This window comes from Capricornis sumatraensis, chromosome 8, assembly GCF_032405125.1.
Source record: "Capricornis sumatraensis isolate serow.1 chromosome 8, serow.2, whole genome shotgun sequence".
NCBI classification, from domain to species: domain Eukaryota; kingdom Metazoa; phylum Chordata; class Mammalia; order Artiodactyla; family Bovidae; genus Capricornis; species Capricornis sumatraensis.
In genome coordinates this window covers 104,962,200-104,977,197 of record NC_091076.1, presented here as the reverse complement: position 1 = coordinate 104,977,197, position 14,998 = coordinate 104,962,200, and the positions used below count along the sequence as shown (strand labels likewise).

At 54.4% G+C, this 14,998-nt stretch overlaps 1 protein-coding gene across 2 annotated transcripts; it reads left to right on the top strand.

Annotated features, from left to right (window-relative positions):
* The first annotated feature begins 6,795 nt into the window (after nucleotides 1-6,795).
* Nucleotides 6,796-12,632, top strand: UBALD2 (UBA like domain containing 2). Of its 2 annotated transcripts, none has more exons than XM_068978277.1 (3): nucleotides 6,796-6,950; nucleotides 7,312-7,374; nucleotides 11,585-12,632. In XM_068978277.1, exons 1-3 carry the CDS (start codon nucleotides 6,831-6,833, stop codon nucleotides 11,900-11,902), a joined length of 501 nt encoding a protein of 166 aa, XP_068834378.1. In that variant the 5' UTR covers nucleotides 6,796-6,830; the 3' UTR covers nucleotides 11,903-12,632. The 2 variants fall into 2 exon arrangements, with proteins under 2 accessions (XP_068834378.1, XP_068834377.1); XM_068978276.1 differs by having other exon boundaries at nucleotides 11,582-12,632.
* The last annotated feature ends 2,366 nt before the right edge of the window (nucleotides 12,633-14,998 follow it).

The window sequence follows — 14,998 nt, the reverse complement described above, 5'->3', positions numbered from 1 at the left end:
GGCTTTGTTGTTCATATGGCAACTACTATAGTTCAAAAGTACTCATAGATGAATCATAAGCAAATAAGTGTAGCTGTGTCCCAATAAAACTTTATTTACAAAAACAGGAGGCAGCCTGAGGGCTGTAGTTTACATGACAGTGGAAGCTCCCATAGGCTGGATTGTTATATCACTGCCCAGAGGTCAGTTTTTCTTGAAAGTCACCAAACCACAGCGAACTTCGCATGGGTGACAAGTAAGGATTGTAGTTGCCCCATAGCTTGCTGCTGCTGCTGCTGCTGCTAAGTCGCTTCAGTCGTGTCCGACTCTGTGCAACCCCATAGACAGCGCTTAACCTAATTTGAAGAGTCTTGGCAGCAACTTGAGGAAGGATGTACCATTTTTCATGGACAAAGGAAGTGATACTTTAGCCCCCTTCTCCCCCGCTGCCCAGCACTGGTCCACTCCAACCCTTGCCTCTCCAAGCTTAACGTTCCCTCTCCACTTCCCAGCAGAAGCTGGAGCTTCCCAACAGAAGCGCCAATGGGTCTTGCTATGAACTTGCTTTCAAGGTAACTCTTCAAGTCCCTTTCTGGACTTCCCTGGTGGTCCAGTGGTTAAGAATCCACTGCTAGTGCGGGGGACATGGGGTTCGATCCCTGGTCTGGGGAGATTTCATATGCCAAGGGGCAGCTGGGCCTGTGAGCTACAACTACTGAAACCCTCACACCTAGTGCCCCGCAACTAGAGAGTAGCCCCCCTATTCACCACAACTAGAGAAACCCCTCGCGCAGCAACAAAGACCTAGCACAGCCAAAAAAACAAAACCAAAATTCTTTTCTTTCTCCTATCTATCTGCCCAAATCCTTCCCAACTTAGATTTCCCTCCTCCAAGGAATTTTCTTGGACTATCTCCTACGATTGCTAGTTCGCATCAGCGCCTCTGTCTGAGGTCACGAAAAAGAGCCAGGGATTCGTATTGCTCAGAGGCTCCGTTGGGCTCACCCAACAGAGTTAGGGGAGAGAGGGACTGGGCCCAGGCAAAGGTGAGTCATTTGTGCCCTGGAATCAATCTCTTAGACTCATAATCACCTTTGTCTGGAAATACATACACATAAGATTAAATGACAAAAAATAAGCAAACAAGGGAATGCTTAACGCAAGTTTGAGGATTATGTGTCTGGGGAGGAAAGGAATATGCATTTTAGGAGAGGCATGGCTTTCAGAGGTAGTAGTCTTGAGTTCTGTGCTGGGTACGTGGGTGATTGTTCATTATGCTTCAAACTGTGTATAGGTTACACACAAACTTAGTGCAGGATATAGTTCTCAGAAAAAAGGTGTGCCAGGTTGGAAGCCTGTCTCAAACCTTAGAGTCAGTGGCGGTCATAACAACCGGCCTCCTCCTGTGTTTTGGAAGCATGCGTGGGGCTAGAGAGGCCCAGTGCCAGGCTCATCAATTTCTGTCCCACAGAAAGAGGCTGGTGCCTGAATCCAAGAGGACAGTTGAGGACCCCAGAGAAGGAAGACCTTCCTAAGAAGGCTGTCTCCTGCTCTCTGGCCAAGGCCCCCCCTCGATGTTGTCCCTTCAAAAGGGTTGCCAGAGACCTACCTACCATAAGACACACCTGGCAACGAGAGGTGGGGCCGGCTTATCACAGGGCTGGCAGGTACAGGACGCAGAGTACAGGCCACCAGTGCTGCTTTTGGGAAATGCCATTAACTCTGCTGGGAGTGGTATGACCTTTGTCCCTTGTGGACATGTGACATCTAGTGAAATGTAATCTGGTATTAACCAGTATGAACTCATCCCTGAGGTCTGGCTTTGACATTCCCACTACTTCCAACAATACAGACCAGTTTTTGTTATCACTGAAGGAGGATTCCAGCGTGTGGGCAGAGCTAGAAAGGAGCCTGTGATATTGAAGAGCATAACCTCTGGGAGCAAACACATGGACCTGGGTTCAGACCTCAACTCCACCCTGAGCTAACTGGTGACTTGGTCACGTATTACCTCTGACCCCGCTTTTCTTCTTTGTTAATTGGGGATATCCACAGTCCCCACCTCACCGGGTTGTTGTATTAAAAAAGGTAATCCAAATAAAGAATAGCACAGAGCTGGGTTCAGAGAACATTCTCGACAGACAGAAATCTCAATAATCACCGAGGAGGACTGGGATTTGCCTGGAGTAGACGTGTTACTACACCAAGCCCCCATCTCCATTAAGGAAATTTAGTCGCTCTGTTGTGTCCAACTCTTTGCGACTCCATGGACTCCTCTGTCCATGGAATTCTCCAGGCAAGAATATTGGAGTGGGTTGCCATTTCCTTCTCCAGGAGATCTTCCCAACCCAGGGATCAAACCTGGGTCTCCTGCATTGTAGGCAGATTGTTTGCCATCTGAGACATTAGGGAAGCCCTTTCTTTAAGGAAAAAGACTAGAAAAACAAGTGGTCAAGTTTACCTTAACCATCATATAGTCGAAATAGCCTTGCAATTCAGGGGACTCGGGTTCAATCCCTGGTCAGAGAAATAAGACCCTGCATGCCACAGGGCTACTGAGCTCCTGTGTCGCAACTACTGAGTGCTCTAGAGCCCACGGGCTGCAGCTAGAGAGAAGCCCAAACACTGCAATTGAGACCCACCGCAACAGAAAAAAAAAAGTTAAAAAAAAAATAGGTTAAACAAGCAAGAGTTGGCAATTGCATTAGAAGTCCACAAAAGGAGAGGCATGCCTAACCTCCAGCCTAACCCAGCTGCCCCTCGAACTTTGTCTGCATTCCACCTCCTTACCTGACATTACATCCCTCCCATGATTCTTTTCCTCTCAACATCTGTCTGCTTCTCCCGCCCACCTTCTCCTATTGTCTTGGTATCTTGAAGCAACAGTAGGGAAACAAGAAATAAGAATTTGAGAGGGAAGGGAAGGAAGGAAAGAAGGAAAGATGGAGGGAATGGAAGAAAAGGAGAGATCTAATCCTTGTACTCCCATAATTCAAGCAGTGACTGTGAATAAGCTCCTCACCCTCTCTGAGCCTCAAAGCCTATTGGAAGTTTCAAACCATAGAAGATGTTCAGAGGGTACAAAATTTCAGCAAGGAGACTGCATACGGTGGGTCTTCCATACCAAGAGTCCTCAAGTTCCCCCTCTCAGTTGTTGTTTTGTTTTTTAATTTTTTTTGGCTGTTCCACACAGCATGTGGGATCTCAGTTCTCTCACCAGGGGTCAAACCCGCGCCCCACTGCATCGAAAGTGTAGAGTTTTAACCACTGGACCGCCAAGGAGGTCCTTCTGTCAGTTTTGTTGGATCTATTTGGGTCAGAGAATAAGAAGGAGTGAGGAAGAAGAAAGAAATAGGAATGCAATGTACATCAGAGATGGCCTGGGAATGTCAGTTCTCCACCCCTCCCCCACGATTGCCCAAGAGAGCAGATGCCTCCTCTTCCTCATCTGGGGCTCGTTCCTTTCCAAGCAACCCCTGTGCAAGCCCCAGTGCCTTTCATGGCTCTTTGTGAGCCCCACTGAGGCAACACTACAACATTAATGAAGGTAGTGTGGTGTAATGGTTAACTACAAGGTTCTGGAACTATACCGGCCAATGCTTCACTCCAGCATTTACTACTGTGACCTTAGGTAAGCTCCTCCCCTCCTCTGTGCCTTAATTGCCTCGCTTGTGAAATGGGATTCTGGACTGTCGTGGATTGAAATGAGTTAACAGACAGTAAACTCTCTAAAAGACTTCCTTGGTGGCTCAGCGGTAAAGAATCTGCCTGCCAATGCAGGAGACTTGGGTTTGATGCCTGGGTCAGGAAGATCTCCTGGAAAAGGAAATGGCAACTCACTCCACTATTCTTGCCTGGGAAATTCCATGGATTGAGGAATATGGTGGGCTAGTCCACTGGGTCTCAAAATGCTGCACACCACTGAGCGACTAAACGACAGTAAACTCTTCGAAAGATGCCTGGGTCGCCAGAAATGCTCGGTTAATTGCAACTGTGACGATCCAGCTATTTATTGTTGCCTGTCTCTCCACCAACTCAGTGACTTGCATTCCCAACATCCTTGTTATCTGGACCTCGTCCCACCTCCCCCGCCCCCGAGGAAATACTGGCTAAGACTGTTTCTCCTAGTTGTTGTACCGTGGCTCTTTCTGTAGCCTAGACCATTGGTGTAACAAGGATTTTGTTCCTTCTGAGACTACTACTGTGCTTTATTCGTTATTAATGGGCATGTTTTTATTGCTCTGTTTTGCCTGCTGCACATTGTCCTCTCAGATGAAAATAATAATACCTTCGGTTAATAACACCTTGCACTTGGGGAGCTGCTTTCATCCCAACAGCTCAAAGCCCTCTACAAACATGACCTCATTCATTTTCCCTGTGCTCCCAGGAGGGGGGCACTCCTGTTTCCCAGCCTGAGAAGGAAAAGCCCTACTCCTATTCATTGCCAAACAGATTCTCAGAAGCCAAAGTATTGATTAAGCATTTCCACTACTCACAGCTACAAATCAGAGGCAGAATTCTGTTGCTCTCTATGCCCAAGTTGACTTTATGTCCACAGCAGATAACCAGAATGGTTCGGGGGCCTGGTCTTCCATGCCTCTCCTGGGTGTCTACAGCTGTCCCCTGCAAATGGTAAACATTAAAGAAAGCTTCAGAACAGACCGCATTGATACCCAAGAGAAAATAGCTTTGGCAATTTTGGTGTTTTCAGGACCTTTGTCTTCCTTCAAAGGGCAACCATTCCAGCATTCTAGCCTGGAAAATCCCATGGACAAAAGAACCTACAGGGCTACAGTCCATGGGGTCACAAAGAGTCTGACACAACTTAGCTACTGAACAAAACAAAACAAAAGGGCTCCTGGAACTTCCCTGGTGGTCCAGTGGTTAAGACTCTGCGTTTCCACTGCAAGGGGCACAGGTTTGATCCCTGGTTGGGGAACTAAGGTCCCACATGCTGCAAGGCATAGTCAAAACAAACAAATAGTCATCAGGGTTCCTGCAGCTTGAAATGCCTCTGCCCAGTTCAATCCTACTACTCATGGCCCTGGCATGCTGGACACCTGTATGCACTTGTGAAAACTGGAGCCGCACAGTGACAGTACTTCCTTGTTCTGAGGCTGCTTGTGGCCCAGGCTCCCTGGCAAATGGCAACTGCTGGCTGCTCACTTTTGTTTTCACCTTGCAATTACTGGAAGGGAAGGGCTGCAAGCTGTACTTGACTCTTCAGCCACACTCCAGGTCTCAGCCCGTGCAAACTTGGAGGTAGCTAAGGGCAACAGAAATGGGCCTGGGCAGGCAAAAAGCTGACTCCTGCTCCTTCAAAACAAACAAACAAACAAACAAACAAACAAAGGGACTAACTAAATGGGACAAACTCATGATAGTGCCCGAAGCTGTTTTTTGTCAGTACATAAACATTGGGTGTAACTTTTTCTTTATTTATATTCTTTTTTTTTTTTTTTTTAATATGGTTAGGTTTTCTTAGATGGAGAGTTAAATCCACTTCAGGCAAAGTCAAAATAGAATCATGGCTTCCTTTCTTTTAGCCTCCTGTTCTGAAGACTCTTAATTATAATGTTCTCTTTGATTGGTATTTTAGATCCAGAACTTACAAAGTTTTTGAGAAACAGAAATTCTCACAGTGAATTCCTAGCAATGTTTATTTACCTTTCTAAACTCTCTGGCCTGTCTTCAGTCTGCTTAAACTCCTAGTTCTTTCCCCATCCTGACAATGCCCAAACACAAAACTTGAAGGTTAAATCTAATTCAGAAGATGGAAGCTCAGTGTATATAAATAAACTTTGTTTTTAAATATCTAGAGTTGAGAGCCAGTACCTGTATAGAAACAAATTAAAGTTTCAGTTAGGTCAATTAATTTATCGAAAAACTTTTTTTTTTTTTTTTTTTTAGTTTTCAGTATTGGTGTCTGAGAAAGTCTCATTTTCTCCTTTCCATTATATTTAATGTACATTAACATTAGTTTACATCTTCAGAAAGCCAAGTTTTTGGCCTAAAAACGTAGGGAAAGGCTGTTGGGCTTTTGGGGTGTGTTGGACTGGAAGGAGGCATGAAGAGATTATATTACACTTCAATAAAAAGCCAAAAAAAAAAAAGTAGAGCGGCTTGAAAGTTTAAAAAAATAAACAATTTTGAGAGTTGAGCAGCTTCAAAGACTCTGTTTCCTATTTTGATCACTGTGTTTCTCGAGATGACCACATCTTTCAGAGGAAGTGAGTCAAAGCCACTCTGTCTTGCTTTTCCAGCTGAGCATGTTCAGTTTCAATGAAGTAATGAATGAACTTGGCCGCACCACCCCCCAAGACTACAACAGCAAATAGAGGAGCCTCAGCCAATCAGCTGGCACTCAAGGTTTTCAAGTTGAGTTCAAACAGACTCACGGGAGACCAATCAGATGGCGCGGCTCCGCCCCAAACGCCGGGTCGGGGCCAATCAGAAGCCCAGACGAGCCAAAACACAGTGTCTGGCCAATGCCCGGGAGCCCCACAGCGCCGACGTCCGCCAATGGGCGCGGCCAGGCAAAAAGAGAAACAGTGCCGCCCCGCAGGCCGCAGGATTCGAATCGAACGTCCGCACGGGAACCGGGCCCCGGCCGAGCGGAGCGGGCCAATCAGCGGCGGCGGCTCTCGGCCCCCGAACGTTGGGACACGCGGCCCCGCCCCGCGCTGTTGTTTGTGGTGTCTGCCGGCAGCGCGAGTCGGACAACAACACTCGCCAGGCGGGCGGCGCGGCGGCCGAGGGTCCGGAGGCCGCGGGCGGCGGCGGCGAGCGCGAGCGGAGGGTAGCCGGCCTCCCGCGGCCGCCGAGCCCGGGAGTGCGCGCCGGCCGGAGCCATGTCGGTGAACATGGATGAGCTGCGGCACCAGGTCATGATCAACCAGTTCGTGCTGGCCGCGGGCTGCGCGGCCGACCAGGCAAAGCAGCTGCTGCAGGCGGCCCACTGGCAGTTTGAGGTGCGTGTGGGCCGAGAGCCAGCGCTCCTGGGCAGTCCCGCTCGCTGGCCGCCGGCGCTGGGGTCGGGGTGCAGGCCGGGGCGCCCGGCCGCGCGCCGCGGAGGGAGAGGGGGCAGGGAAGCTCTATGCATATCGCCGGGTCCGGCGATCGGCGCCCGCGTGGGGTGTGGGGCCCTGCCGCCTGGGACCCTCGCGGGGCCTGGGGGACGCCCCCTCCGAGCGACGCGTGTCTGCGGGCCAAAGGGTCGGACCCGGAGGCCCGGGAGCGCAGCTCCACGGACACCGCCGAGGGTCCCGGCCGGTGGGGCGGGTGGGCTTCGACCCCCGTTAACCGCCACCATGCCGCTGTGTTTGTCCGCAGACCGCCCTGAGCACGTTTTTCCAAGAAACCAACATTCCCAACGGCCACCACCACCACCAGATGGTAAGTGTGGCCGGGCGCGGCGGGCGGGAGGGCCGGCCTCGCCGCTACCGCGGCGCACCCGGGGCGGCCGGGGGCGCAGCGCACCGGAGCGGCCGAGCGCGCGGGCCGGGGGCCGCTGTCAGGCGCCGGCGGTGACAGCCATGTTGCCGGGGAGCGCCGCGCCGCGTTGTAAACAAAGAGCCAAAATGTCTTCCAGGAAAGAGCGGCTCCCGGGGCCGGCCGGCTCGCCCAACTTTGCGGTCAGGTCTCCGGGGCCACTATGGCTCGACCTGAGGCCTTGTGCCCCGGCGATCTTCCTAGGCCAGGGGCCAGGAGGGTGGCTGGAGGAGTAGCCAGGAGGCAGGTATGGGGAGGGGGCTCGGAGGATAACTAGATATCCCGGGAGGGGGAAACTGAGGGCGGGAGCGAAGGGGCCCCCCCCACCCCACGGGGACTGGGACCTGGGACCTGGGGGTGTCTGTTTATGGAGCACCATTTCTTGCTCTTGAGTGGCAGCAACCCCCCCCCCCCCTTCTTCCAAACAGCCCAGCTCTACGGGGAACAGGAAAGGGACAAGTCCATTCTGGCCTGGGAGCTGGGCTCTTCCCAGGTAGTTATGTCCACTCTTTCCTGTTCATGGGAAAAGACCTAACCCTGAGCCGCCTGGAAGACTTACAGGTTTTTGACTAGATAAGCCAAGAATGCGTTTAATCTCTGTAGGTGAAGACGTATAAAGCACAGGAAACAGAAGTGGTTCAGGCCTGGATTTGCTTTCTTCTCTTTTCCAAGTTGGCCCCAGGCCTGGGCCTTTGCCCTCCTGGCCATAAGGCATCCTGCTCTCCACTGGGCACAGGACATCCCTTCACTTTAGAGGTTTGACTGCCTCCTTCTCCCCCTCTAGTTACCAGTTTGCCCTGCTGGGGAGGAGGGCCCCCCGATAGGGATCGTAAAATACACTCCGGATCTATTGCGGCTTCTGAAGTGTATTTTTTGCCATTTCTCACGCTCAGTGTACTTGCCCACAGCTCCCTTCTCAGAGTGGCCGCTTGCCTGGAGAAGCTGCCATGAGTTCCTCTGCTGTGTCTTGTTCTTGATGCCATGTATTCATCTAGTTACAAAGGACAAGTGGTGGTGGGGGGGCTGTTTTGACCCCTTTAACCAGCTTTTCTCTTGGAATGGCCTGTTGTGTATAAATCAAAAAACAAAACTGCATTGGAGTATAATGAGAATTATGCTGGCCGCAGGATTGGCAGTTGAAGCCAGGCTCTTGGTAAAACCAAGAGGGGTTCATCTCCTTGGGGGCCTCCACCTGCACCTGACTGAGGGGAAGCTGCCTCCATGTCCTCTCAAAGGGGGCCTCAAGGTTTGTTCCATCAACTGGTCATTTCAAAAGGCCCAGGCTTCCGGCTCAGCGGCTCTGGGCTGCCTTCAACAGAGAGGCTCGCCTGTGAGAGCCGGGACTGGTGATCCTTTTAGGTTCTGTTGCTCTTTCCCTGCAAATCCCCAGGGTTTGTAATCCTTTTGAAGCTTCCCTTGAGGCCTGTTGCCGGTTTTGATCGTTGTCTCCCGTGAGTGTACCATGTATTGAGTACCTCACCAGCACCTGAGCGAACACCATCCCGGCCCTCTTGGAGCTGGTCATTTTTTTAAGAGATAATAAAGCAAAGGAAAATGTTACGTAAAAATACCAGAAGTGCCCCAGGCCATGAGTAACTGATAAATAGTCCAGTAGATTATTGGACATCAACAGTTGGAGGCATCTTCCCAGATGAGAGGGGGATGGGCTCCCAGGTTAGATTTGGAAGGGCTAGGAAGAGGAGAAAAACACTGGCCAGGAAACAGTGGCTGTTCAGAGGGGGCAGCGGGCGCTGGCTGTGCTTGAGAGCTGGGAAGTGCTCTCCGTAGCTGTTAGATAGAGCTGGACTTGCACAGGACTTGGTCCAAACCCCTGGCTTTATAGAAGCAGAGAGAAGCTCCAGAGAGGTTAAGGAAGCTGCCTGAGCTCACACAGGCAGGCAGGCACAGGCCTGCTCCAGATCGCTGGCTTGTGGACGGGGAAGTCGGTCACGATGCTGTGATGCAATTGGCTTCTGCCCCCACCCCCCATTCATTGTTTTCCTGCTGCCGAGAAGTCAGCCCTGGAAGGGGGGGGTGGTGGTGGAGGAATAGTGAAGGGAGGAGGGAAGTGGTCTGGGTGGGGCCAGGCCTGCTGCCCTGGGTCCTGTGGCCTCCCCGGAGAGGACACGGGTTGGATCCCCAGCTGCTGATGGAGGGGCCAGCCCAGTTAATCAGAGAGGGTTGCCCCCCCACCTCCGCCACCGTGGGCCTGTCCTCATTTGGGGGCTGGGGTTTTTAACTGCAGAGCTGTGTAAGCTCCGACTGCAAGGTGAAGAGTCCTCAAATCTTGCTCCCTGAGCCCTGTGCCTGGGGGAGGGGCCGGTGTTGCTAAAATTAGGAGAAATTCAAAGAAGGGCTCCCATGGCTCCCTGGGAAAGGGAGAAGTGGCCGTGGGGGTCACAACAGGCTCTGCAGGCCGTGTTCTCAGCTGCCTCCTCCCTGGGCCCCTGCGAGGAGCTCCTGGATGGCACCTCTGTGCTCCCCACATGGCAGGGGCGGGAGGGAGGGTCTGCTGTCCCTGGTGTTTGCAAGGAGGCTGCCAGTTATGGCACACCAGCCCGGCCCCTGCCCTTCCTGGCTGGAGTCCCTGCTCAGGGTTGTGGCCGAAGACAGCAGAGGTTGGCATATTTGCAGCTACCCCCGGGAAGAGGGCTGAGAGGGGCTGAGTGGACTCGCCCAGACACTGGCAGCGAGTCGCCGGGGACACCGGAAACCGACATCCCTGGTTTTTGTCCTTGGGGAGCCTGGGCATGAAGTAGCGCTAGATTCACTAATTGCAGATGAGTAGGGGCTCGGAGAAGGTAATGGCACCCCACTCCAGTACTCTTGCCTGGAAAATCCCATGGACAGAGGAGCCTGGTAGGCTGCAGTCCATGGGGTCGCTAAGAGTTGGACACGACTGAGCAACTTCACTTTCACTTTTTACTTTCATGCATTGGAGAAGGAAATGGCAATCCACTCCAGTGTTCTTGCCTGGAGATTCCCAGGGACGGCGGAGCCTGGTGGGCTGCCGTCTATGGAGTCACACAGAGTTGGACATGACTGAAGCGACTTAGCAGCAGTAGCAGCAGTAGGGGCTGGGTAGAGGTTAAGAGCTTGGGCCTGAAGACCTAGGAGTTTCCTGGGTTCCGGCTGCTCAGCTTGCGTCCTGCAGTGGTATGCTTTAAGTATTTGGCTGTATCGGGGGCAGGCGGATTTAGTTGCCCCGTGGCTTGTGCAATCTTAGTTCCCTGACCAGGGATTGAACCTGCGTCCCCCGTACTGGGGGCAGATTCTTAACCACTGGCCCATCAGGGAAGTCCCTGCCATGCTGTGTTTTTCGTCAACTGATTTGAGCTCTGGGGCTCGGTTTCCGCATCTCTATCACAGAGAGAATAATCAGAAAGACCTGGCATTCCCGTGAAAAATGAGGTGATGAGGCAGAGGCCCTGACGCCCGCCGACCAGCACTGCTGCCGGGCAGGCACAGCTCCCCCTGGGCTGGCCTTGGAGGGAGACCCCGGATCTGGCTATCTTCCTTTGACTGACCTCCCCGGGACATCTGAGGGCAGGTTATGGAAGAGCCAGCTGGGTTTTCACCCAGGCTGAAGCACTAAGCAGTGGTACCCTGGGCTTCCTCCCTTGTCTCGGCTTTAATCTGACATCCTAGTTCCTGGCTGGAATTAACCATTTGCTTCTGACACTTGGGGCGTCATTCCCAAGCATCAAGAAACACTCTCTGGGGACTTCCCTGGTGGTCCAGTAGCTAAGACTCTGTGTTCCCAGTGCAGGGGGCTTAGGTTCGATCCCTGGTCAGGGAACTAGATCCCACCTGCTGCAACTAAGACCCAGCACAGCCAAGCAAATAAATATTTTTTCAAAAAAGAAACACTTTGGTTTTGACAGAAATTGTAGGAATCTGCCCCCATGGTTTTGGTTTTTAGCGGCTCTGTGCAAGGAGTGCTTTTGTGCTGTTGAAACCTCTTTTGGACTGAACAATGGGAAATGAAAGAGGGTCAGGCCTGGGTGAGCCCCACGGGAAGGCAGGCTCTGTAGGACCTCGGACTGTGGCTTGGGGATTGGGGAGGGGGGCCCACATGGGCAGCCCTCGAAACCCCTGTGTTCTCTCCCAGCAGATGTGTACCCCCAGCAACACACCTGCCACACCGCCCAACTTCCCTGACGCGCTGGCCATGTTCTCAAAGCTTCGCGCCTCCGAGGGCCTGCAGAGCAGCAACAGCCCCATGACTGCCGTGGCCTGCTCACCCCCTTCAAACTTCAGCCCCTTCTGGGCCTCATCCCCGCCCAGCCACCAGGCCGCCTGGATCCCGCCCTCCTCCCCCACGGCCCACAGCTTCCACCACCTCCACCACCCACAGCCCACGTGGCCCCCCGGAGCACAGCAGGGGAGCACGCAGCAGAAAGCCATGGCGGCGATGGACGGCCAGAGATGAGACTGGACGCCGCCGGGCGCTGGGCTGGAGCTAGGGGGCAATCCAGGGGCGGGGGGGACGCTGGGCGCGTGGGGGTTTCCTGAAGATCGCACTGGAAGATTTTATATAAGAGAATTTTTGTGGGTGGGGGGACAGTAAACTTCCTGAGCCACTTGGATCCTTCAGGAGTTTCAAATCAGGCAAGTTTTTTTTTTTCCTCTTTTTAATATATAACTATAATATATATATGAATATATAAAAATAACTAATGTATGTGAGAACGGGGCTGGCCGACAGTGTTGGGTCAGTGGGGAAAGGCCAGGGGAGCCACCCAGTGGGCCAGCACCGCTTCCTCCAACCCCAGGCCCAGGGCAGGTGCTGGGGAGCCAGGTGGTGTGACTGCAGTCACTTGGTCTGCTCACTGCCTCCTTTCAAAGGTCACACCTTCTGGAATCGGGCGAAGGACCACGGCTTTCCCACTCCCCGTGGCAGCTGTGGGAGGGACTCCCGGTGGTGCTGGGTGGCTGAAGGTGTGGGGGCCGCTGCCCACCCCCGGTCAGTGGCACTCCGGCCCGCATCGCCTCAGCGGCTAGCTGTGCAGGGCTCATGTAGGACTTGTGAGCCGGCCCCCAAACCCAGGGCTGCTCTGCCTCTCCCACTGTGTTCCTGGCCGTGGACAGCAGAGCAGAGGGCTTGCCTTTGGATGGAATTCCCAAATCAAATCATCTCACCAGGGTGAAATTTTAATTTAAAACTTAAAAGAGACTTTTCTAACTTCCCTGGTTTGTGGTGCCTTTATTTGCCTTGGAACGGAGAGCGTGCTCCTTGGGCAGAGGGGTGGGGGTCCCTTGGCTGTGCTGTGGTTCAGGGGACCAGCCTCATGGCCATGCGGCGGGGTCGGGTGTTCTGACAAGGGGGCTGATAGGTCGGGGTGGGGAGAAGGAGGAACAGGTTCTGGCTTGGTCATAGTGACCCTCTCCTCTTGGCCCTTGGCCACCACCTCACAGCCCACCACAGGCTGAGCCTTAGCCCTGGAGCCCCTGTCTTTGCAGTTGGTGGTGGGGGAAGCTGCCCTCCTGCCTCGGGGGGCCCGATGGTGGCCCCACACTTTAGCCTGTCCCCCCCACCAAGGTATCTTTCTGCCCTCTCTGCTCTTCCTGCCCCCAAGCTCCTTCGGGGCACCCTGTCCTAACGTGCGTGTTGTGTGGCCACATCCCAGAGGTCAGCCACAGCTCTCAGGGAGCCAGAGGCCTGAGTTGGGTCCCCAAGGGGCTAGGATAAAGCAGTGATGGCAGTTCCTGGCCTGGTGGGGCCCTTCCTCAGACTCTCCCATGCAGGTGGCCAGGTGGGTGCGGAGTCGGTCTGCCCAAATGCAGGATTTGGGTTGCAGGGCCCAGGCTTGGGGTTCCTCCTTGAGCCCCTTACCGCCCCCCACCCAGACCCCAGACCCCTCCAGCACGTGTGACTGGACACATTCCCTTCCTTCTTGGCAGCCTGGGCCTTGCCGTCGACCAGGCCTGCAGGGTCTGGATGTTCAGACCCAAAGTGCAGGAACACTTGGGAAGGGCCCCACCTGGCTGGCTGGCCCACCCTACTCCTGGGCCCTTGTGTCTTCACGGGGTCGCTGTGGGGCAGCCCCTCTGTGGGTGTGGAGCAGGACTGGGGATGCAGCTGCCCTCGGCCACCCACTCTGCATGTGACCATGTGCTCGAGGCTGGGTTTGTCCTTTCAGTTTTGTTTCCTGGTCGGAGATCCGTGGGACTCCTCCCACCCACACCCCTCACTCTGCCCACCTGTGCTTTCCCAGGCTGGAAGGGGAAGCCCCTCACGGGCACGTGGGCGGCCAGTGCTGGGTGAGGGCGGGCAGGCGGCCCAGGTGTGGGGAAGCGGAGTGGGGGGCCCCCTCGTCCTTTCAGGGTCATTGGGGTGCGCGGGGGGGGGGCCTGGCTGCTCCTCCCTCCTCCCCGCCAAGCTGGTGAGTTTGGATTCTAGGCCAGGACACTGAGCAGAGGAGGGCCCGGGCCTCGCCTGCCTCCCGCTTGCAGAGCAAAGGGTGCTGGGTGCCTGCTGGGACTCTGGGGTTCTATGATGAATCAGATCTCAGCAGATGGGGAAGAGGGGGGTGCCCCTTCCCGTAGGGAGTGCCTGCTCCACCCATGACACCCCCAGAGAGCCCCACCCTCCAGTGAAACCCTTTTCTGGGCTATTTCCTGCCACGCCCACCTGTGGCTCTGTCGCCCCTCCCCTCACACCTCTAAAGCAGGCCTCTCACTGGCAGAGGGGCCTGGGGGTAGGGGAGGGAACCCCACCTTTGAGGAGGGGGCTGATGAGAATAGATCTGAAGGCAGAAAACTGCTTCCAAGACTATCTGGGTGGGAGGCAATTCTCCCCTTGTCCCTGGGGCTTTGGGGACAAGGGCTTGGCCCTTACAGTTGACCCCTCATCTGTTAAGGCTGACATGCAGCAGGACAAGGGCCAGGCCTCAAGGCCATCAGACAGTTCTCTATGTTCCTGGGGAGGGAAGGGGAGCAAGGACACGGCCTGGCCCCAGCAGCCCCTCTTGCATCTGCTGCAGCCTCCAAGCGTGACCCCATGGACTGTAGCCCGCCAGGCTCCTCTGTCCATGGGATTCTCCAGGCAAGAATACTGGAGTGGGGTGCCATTTCCTTCTCCAGGGGACCTTCCCAACTTGGGGATCGAACCCGCGTCTCACATCGCCTTCACTGGCGGGCAGATTCTTTACCACCAGCACCACCTGGGTAACCCCCTCGTTTCGCAAGCTGGAGAGGACGGCAACCAGGAACCTTCCCACGTGCTGGTGGCCCCATCTTCCCCAGGATGTGCCAGAAGCCTGCTGGCGGCCACCCTTAAACCTTCACCCCAGGGTACAGCCTGAGCAGAGCACGGACCTGAAGCATCTAAACCCTCCAGAGGGCCCTGGGCACTTACCCAGAAGGAAGGCGGTGCCTGTGCCAGAGAAGGCCTTAGCACTTGGTTCAGCCAAGGTCGAGAGAGGGCCAACCCCCTGTAGGCCTGCCAGTCCCCAGGGCCTGGGGTCTGGCCTGTGCTGCCACCTCCCCACCCTGGGTGCTATACTCAGTCCTCTTGAAGCCCTGG